A 27,075-nucleotide genomic window follows, 5' to 3' on the forward strand; every position below is an offset into this window, starting at 1 on the left:
CACAATATACACTTATACTCTTCACATAGTAATCTTCATGCAAGTATATGCGAACGATTCAATAGAACGTTAAAAAATGCAATGTGGACAGAATTCAGCAAACAAGGAAGCTATAAATGGTTGGATATTCTACCTAACTTGCTCAAAGCATACAATTCGAGAAAACATCGGACAACAGGAATCGAGCCTGAAAATGTTACACAGGCAAATGAGAGAGAGGTCAAGAGACGTTTTCCTACTGAAAAGTCGTCAGTGAAAGAACCGAAATTCAAAGTAGGAGATAAAGTACGAATAAGTAGGTTAAAAAATGTTTTTGAAAAAGGTTACACACCAAATTGGTCTACGGAAATTTTCACAATAACGCGAGTTGTAAAAACAGATCCAGTAACTTACCACCTCAAAGATTATTATGATAAACCCGTCTCTGGTGGCTTTTATGAAACGGAAATTCATAAAACTATGTATCCGGAAATTTATTTAGTAGAAAAAGTTTTAAAGAAAAGTGGTAAACGCGTATATGTTAAATGGTTAGGATTCAGTAGCGATCACAATAGTTGGATAGATAAAAATGAGATTGTATAAATTATTCAAGGTTCTAAAAAATAAGAAAGCAATTGTTATTATATTTAATAATGTATTTTTATTCATGTGAATTGTAGTTTTAACAAATAAATAGTATTTAATAATTATCAGTCTTTGTATTTCATTATTTTAGCATGTGGTGAACTTAAAAGAAGTTCCACCCTGATATGTTATAAATAAACTAAGTTTATTTGCTGTGTTTGAAAGATTATTGAAAAGTTCTTGATCTTTCAAGATTGCTGATGAGATCTTTTCTGGCAGAAATATTTGAAAGCTGTCATCAATCTCGGCCACGATCTTCGTGCCGAATCTAGTATTCACCTCCTTGAGTGCAGTCACCATGTACTCATGATCTTTTTCTAAGTCCGTGACTTTCTTCTTAGGCAAGAACTCGCGCTCAGCAATTTTGTTAAGTGCAGATAGATCCATTCTGAAACGTGAAAAAAATAAGAATTTGTGTGTTAGAGAAAAGATTTTCTTTGAGAACAAAAAAAAAATAGTGAGAATCAGCTATGAACTTACTTGAAAATGTTAAGTGAGTCTTGGTTTCTTCTCCAAAGGTAGGTAATTTTCAAGCTCGACTGCTCGAATGTGCTCTTCACCGTGGTGCGTCGGTTCATATAGCCCATTCCCCACCACGATGTCTGCCCCTTCCATAGCCTCTTGTAGAATATCTCTTCTATTGGAAGATGCCCCCTCCATCGATGGATTCCATTCGTGCATTAACTCCTCACAAACATCGTATTCTATAAAGATTTGTTCGCCTGTATCACCATAAAGTGTCATCCCCACTCGTGCTGCACTGTTTTCATTGGACAATTCGCTCCCCCTCTCCATTGCTCTCTCGCTTTCTTCTTTAGTATTGGTCGCTTCATACCCCTTCTCCAATTCCATCTCCCCCACTCTTTCTCCTCTTGTATCAGCCATTTTTTCATCCTCCTCCATTTGACTTACAGCCAGTGCCATCTGCTCCTCAATAATTCGGTAATGACCCCAAGGCAAAGTGTCTGTGCTATGAGGTAATAAGTATCTTTTATCATCATGCGGACTTAGTGCTATTTTGTTCTGTTTTTCAGTATGCACTATGTGTAATTTAGAGCGAATGTTGCACTGCTCACGTTTAACAATAATTTGTTCTTCAAGACATTTTCGATAATCTTCGAACGTGATTGTTTTCTTCACAACACTTGACTTTATGCCTTTGGCTTTTTTCACAGTCTCAGATCCATCTATCAAAATACTATACATTTTGCTACGTAAACCAATAAATTCTGTCATAATCTTGCCATTGCATTCATCTTTCATTAATCCAGGCACTTTTTTATTGACACGTGGAATTCCAAATTGATTGTTCTCTTTGTAATCAGAAGTATCAAATTTGTGCAAGTCTTCTTTCATTATTTTATACATATCCACGTCATCAACTTCATATATTAGACTATCTGTGTCGGTGTAAAGGAGTTTACATTTTTCCCCAAGTCGCCGCTTCATATACGAATAATGAAAATCGTATAACAATGTTTTAGACATATCGAGAATGCTGAGACCAACGTATATTGGTTTTTTAATTGTAATACTTGTTCTCTTTAGCTGTATAGCAACCAAATTTTCATCAAAGATAGCACAACTATGAAAATTTGGTTGAGCTATACGTGCTTCTGCTCCATATCGACCAGTAAATTTATTCACTAATCGCACATCAACGCGAGATCGTTCTCGCTCGATGCACTTACCATATACTGCATTAATTAATAACTTGTAGAAAAGCTTCTCAAACTCATTCTTGGCCTGCTTTCTCTTCTCTGTATTAAATTCAACATATGGTTTGAGCCAAGGCTTCTGCTCAAAACTCAGAATCCTATGCACTTTTTTAAGTCGAAGTCCATTATCTAGTACCTGTTTTAACGCAAGATAATGAATGACATACCTTTTCTTATCGTTCAAAGTAGTCAGCAGTTTCTTCTGCTTTGAGCCAGGGGGTGTACGATGCTCTGCACAAAAAGGCAAATCTTGATGATCATCATGTATTTCTTCAGGATACTCTAAATCTACTTCAGCAAAGTAGCCTGTATCAGAGTCTGGTGGTGCATTGAAAAAAATTGAATTTGTTTCATATTCAATCCATTTGAATTTTCCCACTGGTAAATACTGCACCATGGCCCATCCATAAAGATTATTAATATCAAAATATAAGAGCGTCTTCGTTTTCTGATTCTTATCATATGATGATCCCATGTAGGGATTGTTTGCCTTAGCATACCGATTGCAACATTGACTTATTCCTCCTCGAATGCCTGCTTCAATAAACATCAGCATATCTATATCTGTGAGAAGCTCCAATTCCACTTTTCTCATTTTTAGAGCTGCTGAAAATGTGAGACCTGGAGTCGTGTAAAAGTGTGCAGGACATAAACTATACGCTTTCAGTGATGTCTCTCGAAAACTTTCAAAGACGTCAGCTAATAATAAAACATCTGTTTTCAAGTACAAATCAGAATATTCACCCAAAGTTCTTATAGTAAACATATTCCACACTGTAACAGCATGATGATAGTCTTCATCAATAATGTGAGAATCTGTTAGTTTATTGTAAAACTCATTCTTTTCTGGCAGTTTTGTAGTCATCAACTTGTCCAATCCATCTACGAAATCATATGGAAATACACCTTTTCGTCTCAGAAGATTGATTTGCTCATCTGTAAATCCATCAGTTTTGAACTCATTTACTGCTATCGGCACTGTTTCCAAATATGATGCAAGCTTTTCCAACGATGATGGTAAAAAACGCCATGAATCAATAAATCTAAAACTGATGTCACAGTCATCTATAAACTTCGTAAATGAAATATATTTTTCTTTGTTGTGAGGTATCAGAGATACTCGTCCAGTCATTATTGTAGAAGTAGCAATCTCTTTCAAAATGAAGTGTGTGTCATAATTGAGGTTATGAAAGATAACCGGCACAAATCTCGAATCCTTTTAATTTAAATTGCATGAATTGTGAGCTGCCCCTCTGAAACTAAATAGAAAAAAATGTCTTACATGTTGTACAGCATTAAAGTCAAATATTTGTATACATTAAAAACTAACGTACCGTCCTGTTAGATGACAATGGTCTCGTACTGCGAGTTCATCATTTTTAATAGGCTTTCGACATATATGACAAACAGTTGACCTCCGAAAAGATAATTCTTCTAGATCTGTAAGTCTCATTGGTTTTGGATTTTTGTAGAGTAGATCAATCTTTTCACTAATTCCTTTCAATTCTCGAACAAACCATTTTGCCGGTGTCTCTTCATCTTCATTTTTTTGTCTGTATGATTTATAAACAGATAAACTGTCATCAAAGCTGCACTTTATATAATAGCCTATGCTATATGCTTCATGAAGCTGAAAAGCATTTTCATTTTCAGTAGGCTTTAACAAACATTCGAAATCTGCATAAATAACAAAAGGAACTTTTTCACTTTTATTATAATATTCAAATTTAAGAATGTTATTCTTAAAGTCGGGCAAATTAATTCGACATTTATTTATATTTTTGCAATAATTTTCGTGCATTTCCAGCCTTTCTTTACAGTAAAAAATTTGTAAACACCTTTCGCAGTGGTATGATTTTACATGAGATTTGCTTAATTGAGAGCTTAAAATTCGAGACAGATACTTAATCCAAACGTAGTGGTATTTAGGCAGGCTTCCGCCAACATCATGATTATTTTCTTCATTTTCATCTATGTAAAAATCTTGAATGAGGAGTAGATTTACATGTTTTTCTTTCTTTGCTTTTGTAATATGGCATGGCGATACTTCAAACTTTGCATTATACTTTTTTAACATGTATACATTTACTGAAATATCATTTAATTTTTCAAATTTTGGTACATCTTTAAGTTTGACTGGAAATTCTATATCACCAAAGTTCAGCTCGTTCTCATACATACGATATTGATTAACTCTATTGGGATTAGTTTCACTAGGATGCAATGCTGAAAGTATAGCATACTTGAAACACTGATTATCATTATTACGAATATTAACACATGCCTTTTTCTTTTCTATAAACTTTGGAAGTGGAATGAAGGAACTCCCCTTGATTGGAGAATATTTTGTCATATTGATACACAAACTGATAATACTCGTCAGGGTCCAGCCAGAATCTTTCTCCTGAAATTCTTCAAGCTGGGTGAGAATAGGTTCTTTGATATGATCCTTAAACCATTCTTCCAAATTCGTTGACATGAATGCTGTAACACTTTCACTTGTAAAATATTTAATGTCAGTCGTTTCCTCTCCATTTTTCTGCATAGAAAATTCTGCGATAAAGTCAGAATTTATTTTTACAGCGTTATATTCCTTCAAGCAATCTTCTACTTTAACCTTGAAAAGCTTTTGCGCATCGTTAAAAAAACTTAGAATGTCCACATGCTTTATATTTACAACTACACCTGTTCTAATTCGATTTTGAAAAGCTGATTCTACATCACGCCACTCAACTCTAGCTTCAGTTTCTTCCGATTGTAGACTTCCTCCTTGCTGAAGATGTTGTTCGAGTTGAACTTGCACACATGAAAGATGTGTCATACAAGTTTGATATTTCTGCTTTTCTCCTCTTGAAAGATTAGATTTATTGATTTTTTCGTTCAATTCCTTTATTGTAGAATTGCACATGTCTAGCCAATAATGAATATCATTATTGCTCATTCCGTGTATATTTCGTGAAGTATCACGCACTACTTCGACAAGACGTTCGAAAAGTTGAATTGAAGCCATATTTACTTTTTCCAACTTAAAGTAACACTCACAGACTCGTAAACGAAAAAAGGACTAGTTTTGTGTACCGTGGTAGTAGTAGTAGTAGTAGTAGTAGACGAAGACTGCTGCTCAAAGTAAAGTTTCCCTTTATATAGGGAAGACCATGAAAGAAGAGGTGGATTTTTTTATGTCTGGTCCAATGAGAAGCGTCATCTTCTGAATAGAAAAGCTGAGGAGCAAGATATGTTGAGGGGGGGGGGGTGAATTTTCTTGGGGAGGGGTGGTTTTTCTTGGGAAGGGGTGAATTTTCTACTTTTAGACCAATGAGAAATCGTCTTTCAGACCCATCCAATCAGGGCCTGTGCTTCTTTTAAGCAACCAATTGTAAAAAATCATAAGGCGGAGTTTCTTCTTATATAAACCAGGGTGAGGAAAGTCATCTGTTCATTTTCAATCCACACTTCTTACTGAAATTCTAACTCTACAAAGCTCCAAGATGACTACAATGTGTGAATACAAAAAGATGTTCGAAAATACCATACTGAAATATCCAGAAGAAAATGTTTATATTGTTGACATTCAAGGATTTCAAAGAATTGCTGTGGATACTTTTATTTTCAAGGAAATTAGTTTCCTCAACGTAAAAAAAACAGCTTTACCAACTGCTTACCTCTTCAAGTCTCCAATGCCGTGGGAAGAACTTACCGAGGAAGAAAAATGTATGATTCATTGGCTAGAAAAAAGTTACCATGGAATCGAATGGAATTCTGGTGACATTCCATACCATCGACTTCAACAAGTCTTACAAATCTTTACGCGAGGTGTTAAAAAAATATTCGTTAAAGGAGAACAGAAAGCACTGTGGTTAAAAAATTATTTGCCGAATACGTATTTATACTTTCCTTCAGTTTTTTCCATGCTCTTGATACTTCAATTTATCCACATTTTTTTTTTTTTTTTTTTTTTTTTCAGTCTAATATCCAATGTCGAAGATCTCGGATGCCCTCCACTGGAGAACATAAAAAGTAATAAAAATTACTTTTGCTTGCACCATCAACTTTCTATTAGAAGAAAACCAGCATGTGCCGTCCATAATGCTCTTTCAATAAGAGCATGGTTATTAAATTATTTGTCTGGAAAATTTAGTCAAGACGAAGTTGATTAAAATGTATTATGAAAAAAAAAATGATTAAATAAAATAATTTAAAAAAAAATTATAATTCTTACGATTCTTTTTTATCTTTTAAAACAAAAAAAAAATGTTGAAAAGGGATTGAAATTTATCTTAACATATAGTCAATTTATTTATTTATTTACACTAAAAGGAAGACAAAGAGCAGAGTATATCAATTTAAAAATCATATCTAAATTTTCTGAAATATTTTACAATTTTTAACTTTTCTAAATAAATTTGGGAAAACTCAAAGTTTTAATAGACGATGAGGTGTCCACAGTTCTTTAAATTTATTTTTTTTTTATAATTTTTGTAAATTTTGTTTACATTGATGTGACCTATTATTATCTCATCATCTATAATCCGCGGTAAATTGCGTTGTTGGTGCTGCTGAGGTTGCTGTTGTTGGTGTGACGGCTGTTGCTGCTGCTGTTGCTGCTGCTGCTGCTGCTGTGGCTGCTGCTGTTGCTGCTGCTGTGGCTGCTGCTGTTGCTGTTGTTGCTGCTGCTGTTGTTGCTGCTGCTGTTGTTGCTGTTGCTGCTGGTGTTGCTGGTGTTGCTGCTGCTGTGGCTGGTGTTGCTGGTGTTGCTGCTGCTGTTTACTATCAGTCCTTTTCAATTGCAAAATACCACGTCTCGGTACTGGTCTCGTAACCTCTGAAAAATTAAAGCAAACAAAAAATAAATTTATTGTATACAAAATAAAACTAATTTATAGTTAAAGCATTTTTTACCTGAAGTCATTGTAGATGTTCCTGGTTTTGGTGACGTCTCTCTCTCTCCTGCCTTTTTCTTCTTCTGCTCGTTGCCTTTTTGATCTTTAACAATAAAAAAACAGATTAGCATTTTTTTAAATAAAGTTATATAATTTTAAGAATAAATTTAATATTTTTTACCATTTACTTTTCTCTTCATATTCGAGGACGCGATCTTAGGAATCGGCTTGAGATCGCGTATACTTTTAACAGATGTACATGATGCGCTACTAGATGATGTTCCGCTAGAGCTGGAGCTCGAACTAGAGCTCGAACTAGAGCTCGAACTCGAGCTCGAACTCGAGCTAGAACTTGAGCTCGACCGAGACCGTCTTCTTCGGGTCACCGAAGATTGTCGAGGCTGCTCAGCTGTTTGAGATTGCCGAGGCTGCTCAGCCGTCGAAGATCTCTGAGGCTGCTCAGCCATTGGGGATCGCCGTGGCGGGTCAGCCGTCGGAGATCGCTGCTCCGGGTCAGCCGCCGAGGATCGTCGAGGATGCTCAGCCGTCGAAGATCTCTGAGGCTGCTCAGCCATTGGGGATCGCTGCGCCGGATTAGCCGCCGAGGATCGTCGAGGATGCTCAGCCATCGAAGATCTCTGAGGCTGCTCAGCCATTGGGGATCGCCGTGGCGGGTCAGCCGTCGGAGATCGCTGCGCCGGGTCAGCCGCCGAGGATCGTCGAGGATGCTCAGCCGTCGAAGATCTCTGCGACTGCTCAGCCGTCGAGGATCGTCGAGGCTGGTCAGCCACCGGGGATCGTTGTGGCAGGTCAGCCACCGGGGATCGTCGTGGCAGGTTAGCCGCCGGAGATCGTCGTGGCAGGTCAGCCGTCGGAGATCGTCGCGGTGCTAATTGCTGCAAAGCAGCATTTGGTGGTTGTGGCACTGCAACATTAAAAAAATTTTAATAAATTAATTTAAAGAAAAAAACTTTTGAATAGTACAATAAAAAAAAAAATTCACTTACGTGTTTCGACCACGTCCATTGCCCAGGAGACGTAGTCGAGCATTGTTAGGAGAGTTGGTGCGTTGGCGACCAGCCAACGTATACGCTCCTGGGCGACCTGCAGACTCCGTCGGCTTCGAGAAGGCTGCATTGATGAATTTAGCTTCTTCGGTGACATTTTCTTGTCAGCTTGCAAGAAAAATCCTGACTCCGGTGTATCTTGAGGGGTTATACTCGAAGGCGGGAGAACACTTTTCACTATTTTGCCGAATGAACTTGGAAACGAGGAGTGAATTGACTGACGAAGCATGCACCGGGTCCTTAAATACGGTGGACAGCGAAGCTTCCCTTTCCACTTCAATTGCCAAAAGTCCTTCGAATTGCCGAAAAATTTCCACTTTCTTCTCATAGAACCTCCCTTAGACACTTCCCACCGGAATTTTCAAAATCTCCTCCCTCTCAACAAAATTTGACCATCCCTCAATCACTCGAGTGCACACCTACGCTTTCTTGGAGGGAGAGAGAGAGATTGAGCGTAAGATTATCTCTTCAAGAATCGTCAGTTTCAAGTGTGTGCGAAAATTATCTCTAACGTGGAAAACAGCTTTGAGGGTTCATCACTTCACCAACCTGCACACACCCACGTTTTCAAGAGAAACCTATCGCTCATTCCAAAAATTGGCAACGGTCTGAGGATGCCTTACACAGCAATAAGGATTAATTTCTTATTCGACCTGCACACGCCTGCATTTTTCTCAAAAGGAATATGAAGCTTTCGCATGAGAGGTGTAACTGATCACTATACAATGCTTCATTGTCTACCACCTGAGCAGGGTCCTTGGCGTGCGCATCAACCTGCACACGCCCACATTTTTTCTCCAAAGCGATACGCAGCATTCGTATGAAAGGTGTAACGCTTATTCTAAAACTAAAGGACATCGATCAGTATACCATGCTGCATTGTCAACCACCTGAGCAAAGGATGTCGGTGTGCGCACCCGGTACACACCCACATTTTCCTCAAAAGCTAATCCCGAAATTGGCATCGGTTCGAGGATGCCTTACACGCGTCAATAAGGATTGATTTCTAATCCGTGAAACAGAAAATTAGAGAACGCTATAGGCATTCCAAAAACATATTTGAGAGAGGGAGTACACTTTTTCATCGGTTAGCAAATCACTTAGAGTGGAAGTGTTTTCGTGTGCGGGAGAGAGGGAGATCCATCCCACTATTGAGAGGAAAGGGAGTTTTCTGGTATGGGGAAAGAGGGAGAACCATTCCCACTCGTCCATCGGGTACCAAAACACTTTGAAAGGAGAGGGAGTGTTTTAGTATGCGGAAAAGAGGGAGAACCATTCCCACTCTTCCATCGGGTACCAAAACACTTTGAAAGGAGAGGGAGTGTTTTAGTATGCGGAAAAGAGGGAGAACCATTCCCACTCTTCCATCGGGTACCAAAACACTCTGAGAGGAGAGGGGGTGTTTTAGTATGCCTATGTTTTGGTATGCCTATAGCCTATCTACTACCACTTGTAAATATTATTTTTATCTGCTTTATTCTTGATTTTATCGACAAGGCGATAGGCTCCTGCGTAGCCTGCTTCATCTTTTGGGTTATAATAAATTTTATTTAAAAACTGATTAGCTTCATCCATATTTATTTATTTTACAAATTACCTAGGAAACTTTAACCAACCACCTGCTTGTATAATATTACTACCACTACTGTTTTTACCGATTTTTCTTCTAGCTCTTTTACTTTGTATTCTGTATGAACTGTCGACGGCGTCGTCGGAGGCCACGTTGTCTATTGCTGCATTTATTATTGTCGAAGCATCCGTATATGAACTATTATTCAAAGACGATGAACCATTAGCTGATTTTCTATTAGGTATAGGTGTAGAAGTGTATGGCGAGTTTTGAAGAGTCGTTTGTTTAGATAAAAGACTACTGTTGTTAGACCTCGAATAAGGTAATGATAGTGGCGTAAATTTTTTTCCTTCTTTATATAATTCAGTGTTCCCGATAAATTCTAAAGGCATCCCGACATCGAGTAATAACCAAGCGAAATGTTCGCGTCCTGTAGCTCTCACGCCTTTTCTACTACGTACATCATCATTTATAAGATCTATGATATTTGAATTTGGAAGAGTAACTCCATCTATCGTTACTGTCCCGCGATCATTCCAGGTTAATCTTGATGAGTTATTTGAGTTTTTTAAAAATTGTAGCATTAACTCCTTTTATGTCTATAGCTTACTGGTACTGACATAGCAATGGTTGTCATGTCAATGCCATACTCCTGCTCTTTTATTTTAACACTTGGCGTGTTTGAAATTTTAATATTCTTCTTTAGATCTTCTACAAAAAATAAATATCTTTGTAACACCTGTTTGTATTTTTGCCACTTTTCTCTCGTCTTTTTCAGAAGAATTTAAAATTTCATTAATTTCAAAATCTAGTCGTGATAAATGGTTTCCAGGGGTTTGTACACTATTTGAGACCTTTACGACCTCGTTTTTGCTTAGTAACATGTCATTATTCAGGGGCTGCTGCTGTTGTTGTAACTTAGTTATACTGTCATGAGGTACTAGTACCATCTTACAGGCGTGTTGCATTTTTACTGCCTACTTGATATAACAGGTATAGTAACTATAACAGGTGCTAGTAACGCACCTATAAACCCGTCACCTTTTTGAACAATCAAACGTTTTTTATTTTTCCAGCCTTTCGATTTTTTGTCTGATAAACGACGTAAGATTGTTTTATGTTTTTTGAGTTTGACTTTTTGTACTGCGTTTAAAGGTACGTTACCTTTCAATGTGTTTAAAGCACATTCGCAGATACCTTTTATTAGATTCCGGTTTGCTTTTTTCAGTACAGCTTTTCGCTGCTCCTTGTTTAAGTGATACAGAGCATGTGATATCCTCGCTGTTTTGGCATCGAGTGACGTTCTAGATGTTGACGGTACGCAGGACTGGTAAATCAGTCTCACCTACGTTTCTTTTTATATTACGTGGAATATAGACATATTGATGCTTGTCATCAGGAAAAATGATTCAGGAGTACTTTGTTTTAAATCTAACAGTAAATAACCGTGAGGAACGGACGTGGCATCGAAATAAGCTTCTTGTAAGAATTTCGAATTTTCAGGATAAACTTGACGCGCCATATGCTGGATTTGAGCACGATCTCGTGGATTTTTAAAAATAACAATAAAGTTAGCATTTAACGAAATATCTCTTTGTTTCGGTCCTTGATGAAATAAATTCTGTGAGATTAAAATACATGATAAATTTCGATGATGAGAACCTTTTGTAAAAAGATCACAAATCGTATTGTTGGAAGATTAGCGCATAAGGTCATCGATAACTATTAATTTCGGTCTAGAATCCGACACAAAATCCTCATCCTGTGGAAGGGCTTCATGAAATTCGACGTCCTTACCGTATTCTAAGTAACCGTCTTGCCATTCTGAATAGTAAAGCATTTTACGAGCAAAAGGTGTGTCTGACATGACATCTATATTCCGAAAAAATCGTTTAACAAAGTGCGTCTTTCCGCAGCCTGTCGGGCCACATATCATAGAGGTCCAAGGGTGTTTCCATGGTAGACTCATTTTTATTTTTCAGAAAAAGCTTATTTGTCGAGCAGGTCACGCACGCGCTCCGGGTACACGACAAGCTATTATTTAGCTAATATACAAGTTCACTCCGAGGCCGCTACTCTAGCAATGACCGCTATCGTTTAGCTACTTTCACTTTATAAGCTTGTTAGCGTATGTAATATTAATAATGTAATTCATAAGGTAAGCTATTGAATTTAGAAATAATTTACACATTAGAATTATTTAAAATTATTATTTATTAAATTTAGCAAATACACAAAATATTACATTTTAATAACGATGTTTCTTCGAAAAAGGCATTATTATTTTTTCATATGATAAATCACCACAAGTTCTATACATATATCTTAATTTTTTTGTTACGTGTATTGGACAGTAGGGATTATCTGTAAAACCATATATTTGTTCAACGTTGGAAACCATAAAGTCGATTGACGTTACATCATATATCTCGATCATTTTTAATAAATCACTAATATGTCTATTTTTGAATGAAAAAATACAATAACGTTTATCAAGAATTTCATCGTCCACCATGAAACTACAGTTGTGTATTATGTACCGACATTGAAATGAAAACAAAATTTTAGTAAATTGTGAAAAGTATTTCAAGTTTTTTAACATATCAACGTATTTTTCCTTATTCTCTTTTTTCACTAGTAAAAGTGTATGTACAATACGATGTCATGCCAGCCCTTCCAATGATTGTTTATACTCAGGAAAGAAGCGACAGTTAGATACGCTACAGTTTATGCAGAATTTTTCCTCCAGGTTAATTTTTTTAGGTACTGGAAATAAGAATAAAACAAACACATTAAGACAAAAATAAAGTGCTAACTCTTTAAACTTTATTCAATTTTATTAAACATTAAAAATAATAATCTAAACTAAGTTTTGGGTCTCCTTTTCGATGATTACAAAAATACTTATCACTATTAACGTGTATAGGACATCTATGGTTATCTGTACATACTCCAATATCACATTTGTTATCTATAGTAAATTGAATAGATAGTACATCACAGTAAATGATCCATCGTAATAAATCGGTGACTTTGGCGATGTTTGAGTAAGTACAAAAATATTCATAGTCTACTATTGTAACTCTTCGAGGACAATCATCGGCATCGCAAAATTTACTATTACATATCATACACCACTCACACTTGCTTTGATATTTGACTTGGGCACTAAACTTTACATTGCAGACGTTCGCAAATACACTTAATTCATCTAAATATTTTTTATAATAATTATTTTTCTCCAACTTTAACCTAAGTAAATAACCTATAGCCTGTCTCCAGGCTATACCCTCCAAACTCTGCTTGAATGTAGGGAAATAATGACACGTCGGTACGTTACAAGTAGCAGTGCTCTCTGAATTTAAAGCTAAAACAAAAAAAAATTTTTAAATTAACATTATATAACGAATAAAAATAAATTTTTACATTCTTTAAAATGGTTTCCGTATATTTCGAATTTTATTACAATTTTAGTTGATTTATATTTCTAAGCAAAATATTTACAATATATACATTTTATAAATATTTCTTAAATTTTATTTACAATAAAAAGTTTATTAAACTTAATTATTTATACGTCTTTTTTTAAATCCATAAGGACTTGATGAATTAACGCTATTTGAGCGTCTTTTCATGCTGTTTAATTTACATGTTTTTGACTCGTTACATGTAACGAAATCATGCATCGCCGTACGCCTGATTGAAGTAAAATTATGCACAATTCTATCACCCTTATTTAAAACTAAAGATTTTATTTTTTCATGGTTAATTTTACTATTTGTTGAATAATTTAAACTAATACCCTTAACTTTACACACCTCATGCGTGGAACCATCGGTTTTTTTAACTTTATACGAATAAAATTTGGGTTCTGCTGTAACGAATGACTCGATATAACTTTTCACACCATAACTTTCAAGCTCATCAGTCATATCACCTAAGAAACATCTTGTAGGTACCTTGTACTCTCCAGGGGTATTTTTATTTAAGTATATACAGGAGTCAGTGTCATAATACAGCACTCTCCTACCAAGTTTTTCTAAATAAGAGTATAGTTTTAACCTAGCCTGAACCGTAGTATAAGCGGCTATACTAACGTTTGTTACAGATGATGGTTTATAATTATCGTCTGTGTAAGCCCAGTTGATATAAAAAGTTTCCTGATTGACATATAATACATTTTTCAAGGTTCTATCAGATGACTGTAAAATTTCCATAAGCTTAACCTGATCATTTATAATTTCTGTAACGCCCATATTTTCTCGCTGGCCAAACTTACCCCAAAATGAATTTAAACAAAGTTTAGCTAAAAATCTTAAGCCAGGATTTTTAGCTATTTTTTCTTTATCTAATTTTATACCCTCTTTTCGCTCATATTCTGAAATATAGTTCTCATGCGATTGCGCGTCGTTACAGTCACTGGGGTATCCAGAAGCTTGCTGTTTTAATTTTAAAAAAGTATTTATATAATCAACAAACAGGCCCGATTCATTCTTCTCTGGATTATACTGTTTAACTTTGTACTGCCATATTTCATATATGGCAGTAATTTTATAACCTAAACTAACGGCTTTTTTCAACTCCTCCGATACCCAAGTGCCTGTAAGCTCTCTATCTTTTAAACGCTCGTGGTTACAATCCTCCTGCTCTAAATTCTCGCAGCATGTTCTACAAAGCGGAAACATTAGACGTTTGTGCATTCGCACAGGTAGTACAGGAAGAAATAAATCACGTGGAGGCAGAATTCGACATTTTACTAACCCCTCGACGCTACTTAAACAGTTATTATCCCCGGTTAATTGCCTACACTCGTCCCCCACAAAAATGTCAGGGTGGCCTATAGGAAATTTACCTGTTTTACAAATGTAAAGGTAAAGCAAACATACAGGGTGACCCATTTTAAACGGGCACCGCTCATAACTCGTCAGGGACAGCCACAATCGAAAAAATGGTAGAGACCAAAGTTGTAGGATATCGAAGGGGCAACCCGATGGTGACTTTGGATTTGACCTTGAACGCGTTTTTCAAGGTCATTTGAAGGTCAACTTTGGATTTTTAAATAGGAACCCCATTCTTTTATTGCGGGAATGGAAAGAGCGGTAAATTTTACGTTCAGAATGGTATGTTCGGTTGCGGCACTGAAGGTCATCGCAAGGTCATGCAGCCAGAATGAAACCCCGCCTACGTAATTCCTCTAGCAACGCCAAATTTAAAAAAATGGTAGAGATTAAAGTTGTAGGATATCGAGGGGACAACCCGATGGTGACCTTGGATTTGACCTTGAACGCGTTTTTCAAGGTCATTTGAAGGTCAACTTTGGATTTTTAAATAGGAACCCCATTCTTTTATTGTGGGAATGGAAAGAGCGGTAAATTTTACGTTCAGAATGGTATGTTCGGTTGCGGCACTGAAGGTCATCTCAATGTCCTGCAGCCAGAATGAAACCCCGCCTATGTAATTCCTCTAGCAACGCCAAATTAAAAAAAAGTGGTAGAGACCAAAGTTGTTGTATAGGGGGGGGGGGGGGGAGAATTGTGACCTCGAATTTGAGCCAGTCCTACAAGGTTATTTCAAGGTCAAATTATTTTTTTTCAAACTTTACTTTTACTTTGTATCCGAGATGAAATCCCTTCTTAGATGTTCTCTGTCCAGCGGCCAAGACGCAAATGAGCCCTCGCTAGCGTCCAAACATAAGTCTCGCTATTCCCCGAATGATCCCTTCCGACGGTTAACTTGCGAATGACTCCTCTAGGTGGTCGCCACCTACCTACCCGAACTCCTGATGTGCGAAAAATAAAAATGGCTCCCGAAATAAGCCTTTTAAAATAAGTCCCGCGCTCAGTCTTGCCACCGCGACTCCGTCGAACCTTCCCCTACGACGCTTAACTCACGAATGATTTTCAAGCAGGCGCCCGGCCCCGCGCCGTACCTGCCGCCCGAACTTTCGATTTGCAAAAATAAAAATAGCCTCCGAAAATTGTCGAAAGTCTCACACTCGGCCTTCCGCCAAAAATATTATTTTTTTAATTTGGCGTTGCTAGAGGAATTACGTAGGCGGGGTTTCATTCTGGCTGCATGACCTTGCGATGACCTTCAGTGCCGCAACCGAACATACCATTCTGAACGTAAAATTTACCGCTCTTTCCATTCCCGCAATAAAAGAATGGGGTTCCTATTTAAAAATCCAAAGTTGACCTTCAAATGACCTTGAAAAACGCGTTCAAGGTCAAATCCAAGGCCACCATCGGGTTGCCCCTTCGATATCCTACAACTTTGGTCTCTACCATTTTTTCGATTGTGGCTGTCCCTGACGAGTTATGAGCGGTGCCCGTTTAAATTGGGTCACCCTGTATATCGACATAATCGATCGTTTCACCTTCCTTTACTTCTGCCAAATTTACGGTATTCTCCGCTCGACCACCATAAAAAGCATCGCGAGGATTCAAAGTGTCCGACCATAACAGAGGGTGATTGTCAATATATCTCTTTATGTCAGTTGGAAAATTACTTTTTATTTTTTTGAAATCACAACCCCAAATTTCAGTTAATATATACCCAGCCTTTACTATTCGAGCCGACGTATTTAAAGTTCGCGTATATTTTTCTTCGAAATTCGTACCATGTACAGATTTTAAGCGTTCGGTACCCTTATAACATGAAGTACAACCATGGTAAAAACACCCATGATATTGAAAAACGTATCGATCACCGGTGACCGATTCATAGTAACCGTCAACCAAAATGTTTTCGGTGAGCCTAACCTCAGCTCCTTTACCAGCGTATTGAATGTCGAATCCTGTCTCCTTCTCTTTGAAAAGCAACCATTCTAAAGATTCTTTAGAATGAGTATTTTTCTTCCTGTAACCACCAGGCGGTATTATGCCTATTTCGTCACGTTTGAGAAAGTTCTTACGAAAAACTTTCGAGCAAGCACTAGCAATTGTCGATGCTTCAACAAACGGACATGTACCACCTACTTCTACAAAACTTTTTCTAAACGCTGAACAAGCTGTTCTAAGAATGTCAACATCGGTTTTATAATATTTTAAAATTTCAGTTTGAAATTTGAAAACGTAATTAGATTCTCGCATCTCTTTATGCCACGATTGAAATTTTTCTCTCTCGTGAACACTCATGGAGTCTGGAGAGAAAAACTTCTCATCAGGTATAGTACCTTCGTAGTTATAATATTCCTTTTTGATATTATTACAAGTGTTGCACCTTTTCACAGCAGCGCAGATGCTGATATTTTTATTAAATAAGTTTATTTTTAAATGTCTATAGTAACACGCTTCAATTAAGTGAACAATCGCGACATTTTATTATTTCGGTATTTTTCGGGCACATAGGTGTGGTCATACACCGGTCACACGTATACCCGCATTTGTGCGTTGATTTACGATTTAATTTTTTGTTACAAAAGGGACAGTAATATCTACAAGCTGTTAAAACAGTTAAGCTGGTGATAACGTCAAAGTGACCTACCTCATTATCTATTTGCTTATATAGTATGTTTAAAAAACGTTTTGGAGTTATATTTTCAGATTTTACGTATTTATAGCCATCAAAAAATATTGAGTCACCAGTACCTAATTGCTCTAACGTGTATATATTAATCATAGTCTCATCTAATTTTAAAAAATCCTGAAATTTTTTTATTTCGGGCAACCCACAACCAAGTGTTTCATTAATATCAACACCTGCGTTTCTACACAACTCTTCAGCTTTTTCCAGCAGAAATTTCAATTTACTTTTTCGTATCCGTTCCCACTCGCTCTTCACGATAGGTGAATCCTGCTTCTGTTTTGCACAGTGCGCTAAGGCTACGACCAACGCGCGCGGTAGACATTTAGGGTCTTTATTAACTATGCTAACTACGGATTTTGATTTTATAATATCATAATTTGTTAGGGACCCTCTACCCGTAGGCGGTGTGATGCTAATTATTCTAATACATAACGTGTCATCGACTTTCAATTCACGCGAACTCTGAGTAATAAGATCTATCATCCTCCAGAGATCGTTGAATTGGTAGTCGGTCAACAATCTAAAATTATGTAACGGTCCGTTTGGCAGAAAATTACTAGATATTGTGATTCCTACGTAATCAGTCGACGCACAATTTTCAGTTATATAACTAAATAAATTCCGCATACATCTCTGTAAATCATCCGGTCTATCGCTAACTAAAACATCTTCATTTATTTTTAAATTAACTTCCCTAGCATTAGTCTTAAATCTAGGATAGTAATCTATACTATCCGAAACTACAGCAAAGTACTCACTATTTTCCGGGGCGGCTGGTTCGGGTGCTCCTGGAAGGTCTGCAGCTGTTGGTGCGGAAACCCCCGCTGCTGCGGCCTCTTGAAGCTCTGCTGCTACCTCTTGAACCTCAGCTGCTGCGACTTCATTAGATTCCGCTGCTGCGGCCTCCTGGAACTCCGCTGAGGCCACCTCAGGGTGATCTGCTGCGGTTCTTTCAGTTAGTGAAAAGTTTTCCTCAGCTGCTATGGCTGCTTCTTCCAATAGCGCGTCCGGAATCTCCATAGACTCTTCATCCAGGTTCTCCACTGTGGGTATTTTTTCGTACTCATTGAAGCAGCCACTCAAATCACTGGTTCAGCCACTGCCTAGAATTGAACCGCCCTCACTAGAGTCACTATAATCACCTATGCTATTCACACGTTCTTCTTGATTTTGACGATGATGATTAGAACTTGCGTCGTCAAACTCTTCCAAAACCATCAATTCGGCGTCCCGATGTTCCTCGTCATTTAAACCGAATGACACGTCTCCAGGTAGCTCTGCATTCAGAGCGTCGAGAGCATCATTCTCGCGTTGTAGACCTAAAATAAGTAATAATATTAAAGCCGCGGTTTTAACTAATACATTACGAATTTTAATAATAAATATTTACCCTCTCTCAGTCGAAGTAAATGACCCATCAAGGCTCTTACTTCAGGTGCGTCTTCGGTTCCTCGTGCTCTAAGCACTATAGACACGGTTTCTAAAGAGTCTAAATCCTCTTTAAACACCCTGTGTCTATGTAAGACACCGATACATACCGTGCTTTGCGCCTGGATAAATTCCCGGAACAACCTTCTCACATCCCTGACAGCATCCCTCAGCGCCGTGGTCAGGGTGCGGTTGGTCCGTTCTCCGCCACGAGGTTGATAGGCTCTCATATAGAGTTTCACTTCGTGAAGTTCATCCCGAATCCTGCGTATTTCTTGAATTTCCCGCTATCACCTCTAGCGTGAAGTAATGCCACATCCAGGGCATCCTTGAAGATTTTGAACAAAGACTCCGTCTTGAAATCCATTTTGTACACTGAAGAAGTTCTCTGTGACTCAGAAAGCTGCACAACACACTAGACACTGTGCACAATCCGCACTTGTAGACAGTAAGTTTAGAATAGTAAATAAACTAAACTACTCCTTAGGGCCTTATATACCGATAGTTTTTCCACTCTGAACCTCCTGACGATACCGTTCTTTAATAACAGCGGACCATCCTTAGCCATACGTAAATCCACGAAAATTATTTTATTATATGCAGCCACTTTAATGCACCTGTAATAAAATAATTTTGAAGGATACTTTTCGGGCTACAAAATGAATCTTTGGAATTTCAGACGTACGTTCGGCGGGGCTGGAGAGCGCTGAACCGACTCGAGACCCTTAATGACCTATCGAAGTGACCGTTTAGGGAGTTTAATGGTCTACAACGTCGCCCCGTATTTTCCAGATTGAAGAAGTAATTTTTAGCTGCTTGTTTAAAGTGTGATATGGATAGTGTGTTGCGAAGATGAGATGGAAGGCTATTCCAGAGGTAGGAGGTGCTGATGAAAAATGAATTCTTCAGCGTCTCCGTCTTGAAGGACGGGATGTCCAGTGGAGTCACCTCACCTCTCACAGGCCTGAGCGCGACGTGGAAATCAAAATAGGCTAATAGATAAGTAGGTATTGAGGTGTTGAACATTTTTCTTAGAAAACAGGCCATGAAGTATTTCCTACGTCCGGCGGTGTTAAGCCATTGCAGCTCACGCCTGTACGGGGAGATGTGCTCGTCCCTCCTTACACCGTAGATATAACGGATCCCCGTATTGACAAGCCTCTGCAGTTTTAAGTCAAGTTCCTGAGTCAGGTCGCAAGAGAGAGAGAGAGAGAGAGAGAGAGAGAGAGAGAGAGAGAGAGAGAGAAAGAGAGAGAGAGAGAGAGAGAGAGAGCAAGAGAGAGAGAGAGAGAGAGAGAGCGAGATAGAGATGTATAAAAATTTACTTACTTTATTGTCCATGCTGATGTTGATGATGAGGATAAATTTTTTTTTTAAATCACTTGTATAAACAAAATTTTTTTAACTGTTTCGTATTTGTTTACACATGCACCCACACACGTACGCACGATGTTACTTCACCGAGAGCTACGATTCGAATGGTTCTATCGACTTGCAAGTGTATCCAAAGCGTTTGGCTCTCACAAATCTGGGTGCAATATTTGTCAAATAAACTAAACTAGCCGTATCTGCTTAAGGGATTGGGAAAGTTTCGACCAAAGAAATTTGAGCTTTTAAGTGTTTTAGATACTTCGACTCAATTCTATACATTCAGAATACTGATATTTTAAATAATTTGTTTAATTTAATGTAAATAGTAATATTCATACCACTATTAGTTTATTTTAATGTTGCTGATATAATCTGTGTAGAAGATTTCTTTCAATGTGATAATAAACTAATCCCTGTAGAAAGACAACTAAAATAAATTTCATCAGCGCTCTGACTTAAATAATATAATAGATGCAAGGGTGGGGATAATTTTTCATTTGCGTTTCATTATTTTCATGTGTGAAAAATGAGGGCTATCGATGAGAGTCAGTCATCGAAAATTCATTTCTAGTCGCCCGCGTGGGGACTATAGGAAACGTATTTAAAAGTACGGAGGAGGAGGTAACGAAGAAAGCGAGAAAGAGAGTACAAAATTGAGGCGCTTCGAACGAAAATTTGTCTGAGTGGGGACTATGGGAAACGTATTTAAAAGTACGATGGAGAGAGGAGCTGACCTCGTCTGAAAAAAACAGCGAAGATGCACCCTGCAGAGCATCTGTGTAGGGTCAAGCTGTATTGGTTGCAGCTCTCGCTCGCTGTAGAGAGTCAGTGTAGAGAAAACACGAGCCTGCAGGCGCCTGCGTAGGGACTATGGGGAGCGTATTTAAAAGTATGGGGGAGATGGTAGCGGAGAAAACGAGAAAAAGAGTAGAGAATCGGCGCGCTTTGCTCGAAAATTCGTCTCCAGACGTTCGGTTGCAGCTCTCGCTGTAGAGAGTCAGTATACCGAAAACATAAGCCTGCAGGCGTCTGCGTGGGGACTATGGGAAACGTATTTAAAATTATGGGGGAGAGAGTAGTGGAAAATCCGAAGATCTAGCTATTTCGACTGCACTGCGCAGGCTGTAGAGAATCGATGCAATACGCTAGAGTGGGGACTGTGGGGAACGCATTTAAAAGTACGAGAGAGAGGGTAGTCGAAAAATCCCAGGATCTAGCTGTATCTGCTGTACCGCGCGCGATATACAAAATCGGTGCGCTTTGAACGAAAATACTGCTTGTAGAGGCCTGAGTGGGAACTATGGAAGATGCATATAAACGTATGAGAGAGGGGGTAGCTGATGTCGTTCAAAGAAACATGAAAAGAGACGTTGCACGTCGCAAGCGTGAATGAATCGAGCTTGAAAAGCTTTTTTAGTGGAAGGGGTACAAATTTCTAGTATATTTAAGCAGTCCTCTGCTCCGTGTTTTTATACATTTCCGAGTGTACTCAAGCAGTATACTGTTCTCTACAATAGTTGAGAAAGCTGTAGAATTTGTAAGTATATTTTAAATATTTTATTATTTTATTTATAAATTTATTCTTAATAAGTAATATTTTTACAGATAACATGGATTTGATTGTTGATACCCAGGGCTTCAAGGGGCAAAACGGCGAATTCATAGTCAAGGAGTTGGCCTACATTGATCCCAACGAGCCAGCAGCAGTAGCTCAACTAGCTACATTTCAACCACCTCACTCTTGGTACGACTTGTCGAGCGATGTCCAGTGTGCCAATCTGTGGCTCAAATATTATTTTCACGGATTAAAGTGGAGCGACGGTGAACTGCCATACGACAAGCTAGCCGAAGTTTGCTCCAGCCTCCTCGATTTATCGCCGACAAGGAACGTTATTATTTGGGTAAAAGGTGCACAGAAAAAGGAGTGTCGGCAACTATATTTTCCGGACGTCCGTAATAAAGAAGATCTCGGCTGTCCATCCTTAAAGACACCAGGATTTCAAACTCCGCTGGTGTGTTCACATCACCTTCCTGACTGGAAGGAAAATTGTGCAGTTTAAAACGTTTACGCAATAAACAAGTGGCTCCGTGCAGTAAGGCAAGATTTTATATCTTCCCACTGCATTTCTTTGAGGATTATTATTCCTCATCTGATTCGGATACAACAACGACAACATTGGAAGAATAATTTACCATGTGAGTATAATATATTATTATAATACATAAACAAACAAATACATAAACAACATAAACAAAGGATTTTTTCTCAAGAATTAGAGTGTTTATTTATGTTAAATTCTTTTTTAAAGGGGATTATCGCGACGCTAAGTAAGTTTTTTTTTCTTCTAATATTAAGGATTTTTATATAACATCTTACATTGAAAGTATTATCCAATTTATAAATCACAATTTAATTACTATTACATTTATACAAGTTTATTATGTACTCTAACGGTTCTCTAATGCTATTTCTAACGAATATTTGAAAAATATCTATCTATATATATATATATATATATATATATATATATATATATATATATATATATATATATATATATATCGGGAATCACTTTTAGCTTAAGACTATGTCAATTTATAAATCACAATTTAATTACTATTAGATTCATATAAGTTTACAATGCACTCCAACTGTTCTAACGCTATTTACAACGCTATTTATAGACGATAACTTTTAGCTTAAGACTATGTCAAGGAGTGCGGTAGCGCCCCGATAGCAAGTATAAATTGTATACATTGTACCGTTGGAGCGCCCAGATGGCAAGTATAAGTTTTATATACTGTGCTGTCGGGAGCGCACTGAGATCTCATATATACATTTATTTTGTATTATTACTATTATTTGCTAAATTCTATAATTTATACTAACTTTTGATATGATAGATATAATTACAAAAAATGGATTTACATAGAAACATTAACAACAATGGATCGATGGATAAGTGTTTATAGTCAAGAAAAAATGGCACAGATTTATACTGCGTTTAGCTTTAGCTGTTTAGTTGCGTACTTATAATTGCATTGAAATGGTCACATCAACGTATAGGTTAAGTAACTATATATATATATATATATATATATATATATATATATATATATATATATATAGGCACGGTATTTCACATTTCTTCTTAAGGGTTAACATGTTTAGATGCCAATATCACTATTGTATTTCTTCAAGAATTTTCATGTATTTGTTTAAAAAATTTTTTAATACATATATTTTAGTTATAAGAATATATACTCATGTAATCCCTATATAAAAAAGTCATGACCGGATGAAGTGAAGCCAAGAATGCGTCAATATGATTGGCTCATGTAATGCGCATGCGTCAAAAGTATCGTTAGAATTTTTTGATTTGTTTTTGATTTCTAAAATTGATTCTAATATTAAAAATGTAATATAATACTATAATACATATCAAATTATAATTTGTGTATTTATAATATTCTAGAGACATTCTACTCTCGAGACATAACCTTAAAATTTTAAAAGGAAGTTGGCGACGAAACCGCGGCAATTTTGAAATTTATATGAGTGCGAAATGAATCATATATTGTAAAGTTTGATATATTTCCGTGATAGAAAACAAATATTAAAAATATCAATCAAGTATTTATATTCCATTTAATAAGTTAATGAAATTATAGTCTACTACAGTGCGCGCAGCGCACTGCGCCAAGTCTAGTAAATAAAAATTTTGAGATGTGTTTTAGTTATAAGAGCTTTTATATATGTTTTAGCTATAATACAATATGTATACTCATATAAAAAATAAGGATTTAATAAATAAAGCATAAAATATATCATGAATACTGGATTTATATTTGTACTATCACCAAATCCTAAACTCCTATTCCTTTATCAGTAGCATCAAAAACTGATGAAGTCTTTGTATATGCCCTGCCTAAATATTATTGGAAGTTTCATAAGCCCTCAGGATGGCTAGATGCTGATTGCTCAGAGACTCAGCCAGCGTCTAAATGTCAGCTCCTGAACAAATCAGCCATATTGAAATTTCAACCAATCATGTTTGATAAAACAGGTTGGGTCGGTAACGGAGGCGCCACTGTCGGCAACACTAGTTTATCTCAACCTTTAATCCTGCAAATCCTATTCCAAATTATCCATCGCATCCCAGGTCGATAAAGTAAATTACCGATGCTCATTCTGAGCTACGGAGGGGGGTCGGTAACGGAGACAACACTGGTTTATGGAGGGCGCCACCGCTGGCAGCACGGTCGATATGCAATGATCTGTCGGTAAAACAGGGACCTACCAATATGAGTTACCATGCGTCGGTATTTGGTGGCCCAGAACCCGCTTGGCTCAGTAGCCGCGCAGTCCTTACTACTGAGGTTCTATCTGTTCCTCAATAGGCGAGGGAAGTTCCCCGACGATGTTATCTTGAGGATCGACGTTCTCGTTGTTGTCTTTCAGCTGGGCTAAACGTTGCCTGATTTTTGTTCTTTTTAAATTCCTGTCATGATGTTTGCCGACGCTCTTAAGCTTCCTATTTTTGTCGTTGCTATCCTGTCTATCTCCGGGGTTCATCTACAAATGACATTTTTTTTTAATATTGATTATTAACTGAGGTGAGCCTAGAGAAGAAGACGAAAAAGAAAAAAGTCTATTGCTAAAACGACCAAAGAACTCACTATTTTTTTAATGGAGTTTTTCGGACGTTCTTATCCTTGTCCATCTGATTGATAATACAATCAACAAGGGATGGAGCAGCCAATTTTTTAAATTTGTAATTTAGCTTAAAGCAAGCTACACGCTGCTTTCCCGGTCGTCGTTGGCACTTTTTACAAAACTTTTTTTTTGTACCGACTTCGAAGCAGACTTCGATTTCGGTGAAGCAGGCGGCGGAAGCGGTATGTCCTCGACTTTCTCTAACGGCGGAGGAGGTGGAGGATTCTCAATATTATACTGAAATTTCTGCTCTAAATCCCGTAGGGCGTCAAGAGCTCGTTTTCTTTTGGCCTCACGCTGATTTTTTGTAAACTTTCTTTTTTTTTCCTTCCACGTGCAGAAGGCTAATAAATAATATCTCAAGCAGGTTGCTAGACTTTAAAACAAGCAACCGTAAGCAAAATAGCATAGATAAAAAAAAATCAATTCTTTCAACAATTTGATATGTAGGAATAGGATTTATTGGCAAATAAGCCTAATGGCTGTTAGAATTCCTCGCAGACTAAAGACTCCAATTGTAGTTCCGTTCGGGACGGCATCAAACAATAATCTATTAGACCTACTCGAGATAGAGAGAGAGAGTTTTTCGCAGAGCTAAGATAGAATCGTAGTTCCGTACGAAACGGCATCAAACGATTATCCAGCCTACTCAAAACAAAGAAAATTTCTCGCAGAGCAAAACAGCAAGTAGTTCCGTTCGAGACGGCATCAAACAATAATCAATTAGGCCTACTCGAAACGGAGAGAGAAAAAGTTGGATATGTATAAGTATGTAGTTTTAATTGTTGGAAGAATTGTTATAATTAATTATTTAGATTTAACTAGTATTATTCGTATTTTTAAGTATTAAAGTAATCGTCGTGTATGATGAAAAATAAAATAATTATCCTATATCCCTATTGCGAATATACTCAAGAGGATACAAGTCGTATAGATTTTCGACTTATTTTCTCTTAAGTTTTCACTGTAGCCTTTTTTTATAAACTGGGAGGTACTAAACCCATATAGCTAATTAAGTATAAAAATTCGCTAAAATAAGTTTGTAAATAATTTTATATAATATCAAGTAAGTTATTCGAGCTTTGTAAAAGGTAAAGTATAATATCGACTAAGTTATTCGAAATGTAACCCTGTGCAATCTATTTTTTCTCGATTCTTTTTTCGAACGCGGCGCGAATGTCAGTGCAACAGTGCCTTTACGTACTATTTCAATGATCAATCCCTCCGGGGCCTCCAAATTTGTTACGTCGGATTTGGTCTGAAAAGACTGTCGATTGCAATGAAGTGCTATCATCCTATAAAAAAATGTTACTCTATGATAAATGAATATATGTTAACTTATTGTTCTAATTATTGTTATTAAAATTGTTATTTGAAGCAAATTTTATAAGCACGCAGTATCTACATGTTAAAGGTCGCAATATTCCAAATAGAAATAAAAAGTATATCACTCGAGTTATTTTCAAAATGAGAGCAATAACAAAATTTTACAAACAAGACTACAAAATAAGAATGCTAATTCATCATACGTGATTTCATTATTTTTATCATTTATATCAGTATTTTTATCATCATTATCATTTATTTTTTTTAATTTACAATAAGCTCTATCTCTACCTTTATGTAAATAATCATAAATATACTTAATACATTGAATAGTTGCACAATATTCAACATTTATATGACATTTATATTTTACTAATAAAAATTTGTTATATGGGACAACCATAGAGTTATCCAGAGGAATTTTTTGACTTCTGTGTTTTTTTTTAAATAAATATGATTATGTTTTTATTATCCCTTCTTCTATATAATGGATATCCATTATTTTGAAATGTTGTTTCTTGTTGTAAATGTTTAGGGAATTTTTTTGTACAAATATCATTTTTATAGCACACTGAATTTTTATCATGCGGTTCGTGCAACATATGGTTCTAAAAATTTATAGTTTATTCAACAACTATAGTCATACTAAATAAAACTTATTTCGATACACTCATAATTATTTCAATAACGTATGATTAAAGTATTCAAAATTGATTAAAGTATTAAGAATAAAATACATACACTACTTATTGGAATTGTTATGAGAAGTTAAAAATTTAATTCTAAATTAAATTCTCAAGTCATGTTTTCTGTGGATTAGGTCTACAGGGGAAACCACAGCTCTGAT

General features: G+C 36.9%; 3 protein-coding genes across 3 annotated transcripts; 1 reads left to right on the top strand and 2 right to left on the bottom strand.

Moving 5' to 3' along the window:
• Positions 1 to 628: 628 nt before the first annotated feature.
• LOC116417430 lies at positions 629 to 3,726 on the bottom strand. The gene is made up of 2 exons (XM_031930513.2): positions 1,105 to 3,726; positions 629 to 1,012 (listed from the first exon to the last, which is right to left on the bottom strand). Exon 1 carries the CDS (start codon positions 3,472 to 3,474, stop codon positions 1,114 to 1,116), a length of 2,361 nt encoding a protein of 786 aa, XP_031786373.1. The 5' UTR covers positions 3,475 to 3,726; the 3' UTR covers positions 629 to 1,012; positions 1,105 to 1,113.
• Positions 3,727 to 5,644: 1,918 nt separating this feature from the next.
• On the top strand, positions 5,645 to 6,499 carry LOC116417440. Its single transcript, XM_031930559.1, has 2 exons — positions 5,645 to 6,222; positions 6,307 to 6,499. Exons 1-2 carry the CDS (start codon positions 5,831 to 5,833, stop codon positions 6,497 to 6,499), a joined length of 585 nt encoding a protein of 194 aa, XP_031786419.1. The 5' UTR covers positions 5,645 to 5,830.
• Positions 6,500 to 6,639: 140 nt separating this feature from the next.
• LOC116417441 (uncharacterized protein DDB_G0271670-like) lies at positions 6,640 to 9,027 on the bottom strand. Its single transcript, XM_031930560.1, has 5 exons — positions 8,230 to 9,027; positions 7,404 to 8,147; positions 7,242 to 7,325; positions 7,032 to 7,164; positions 6,640 to 6,652 (listed from the first exon to the last, which is right to left on the bottom strand). Exons 1-5 carry the CDS (start codon positions 8,615 to 8,617, stop codon positions 6,640 to 6,642), a joined length of 1,362 nt encoding a protein of 453 aa, XP_031786420.1. The 5' UTR covers positions 8,618 to 9,027.
• Between the last annotated feature and the right edge of the window lie 18,048 nt (positions 9,028 to 27,075).

Source organism: Nasonia vitripennis, chromosome 4, assembly GCF_009193385.2.
Source record: "Nasonia vitripennis strain AsymCx chromosome 4, Nvit_psr_1.1, whole genome shotgun sequence".
Classification (NCBI taxonomy): domain Eukaryota; kingdom Metazoa; phylum Arthropoda; class Insecta; order Hymenoptera; family Pteromalidae; genus Nasonia; species Nasonia vitripennis.

Coding starts and splice junctions, on each gene's coding strand:
- LOC116417430 (XM_031930513.2), bottom strand. CDS start 3,474: ATGACTGGACGAGTATCTCTGATACCTCACAACAAAGAAAAATATATT.
- LOC116417440 (XM_031930559.1), top strand. CDS start 5,831: ATGACTACAATGTGTGAATACAAAAAGATGTTCGAAAATACCATACTG. Junction 6,223..6,306: donor AAAAATTATTTGCCGAATAC/GTATTTATACTT, acceptor TTTTTTTTTCAG/TCTAATATCCAATGTCGAAG.
- LOC116417441 (XM_031930560.1), bottom strand. CDS start 8,617: ATGAGAAGAAAGTGGAAATTTTTCGGCAATTCGAAGGACTTTTGGCAA. Junction 7,326..7,403: donor TATGAAGAGAAAAGTAAATG/GTAAAAAATATT, acceptor TTATTGTTAAAG/ATCAAAAAGGCAACGAGCAG. Junction 7,165..7,241: donor AACATCTACAATGACTTCAG/GTAAAAAATGCT, acceptor TTAATTTTTCAG/AGGTTACGAGACCAGTACCG.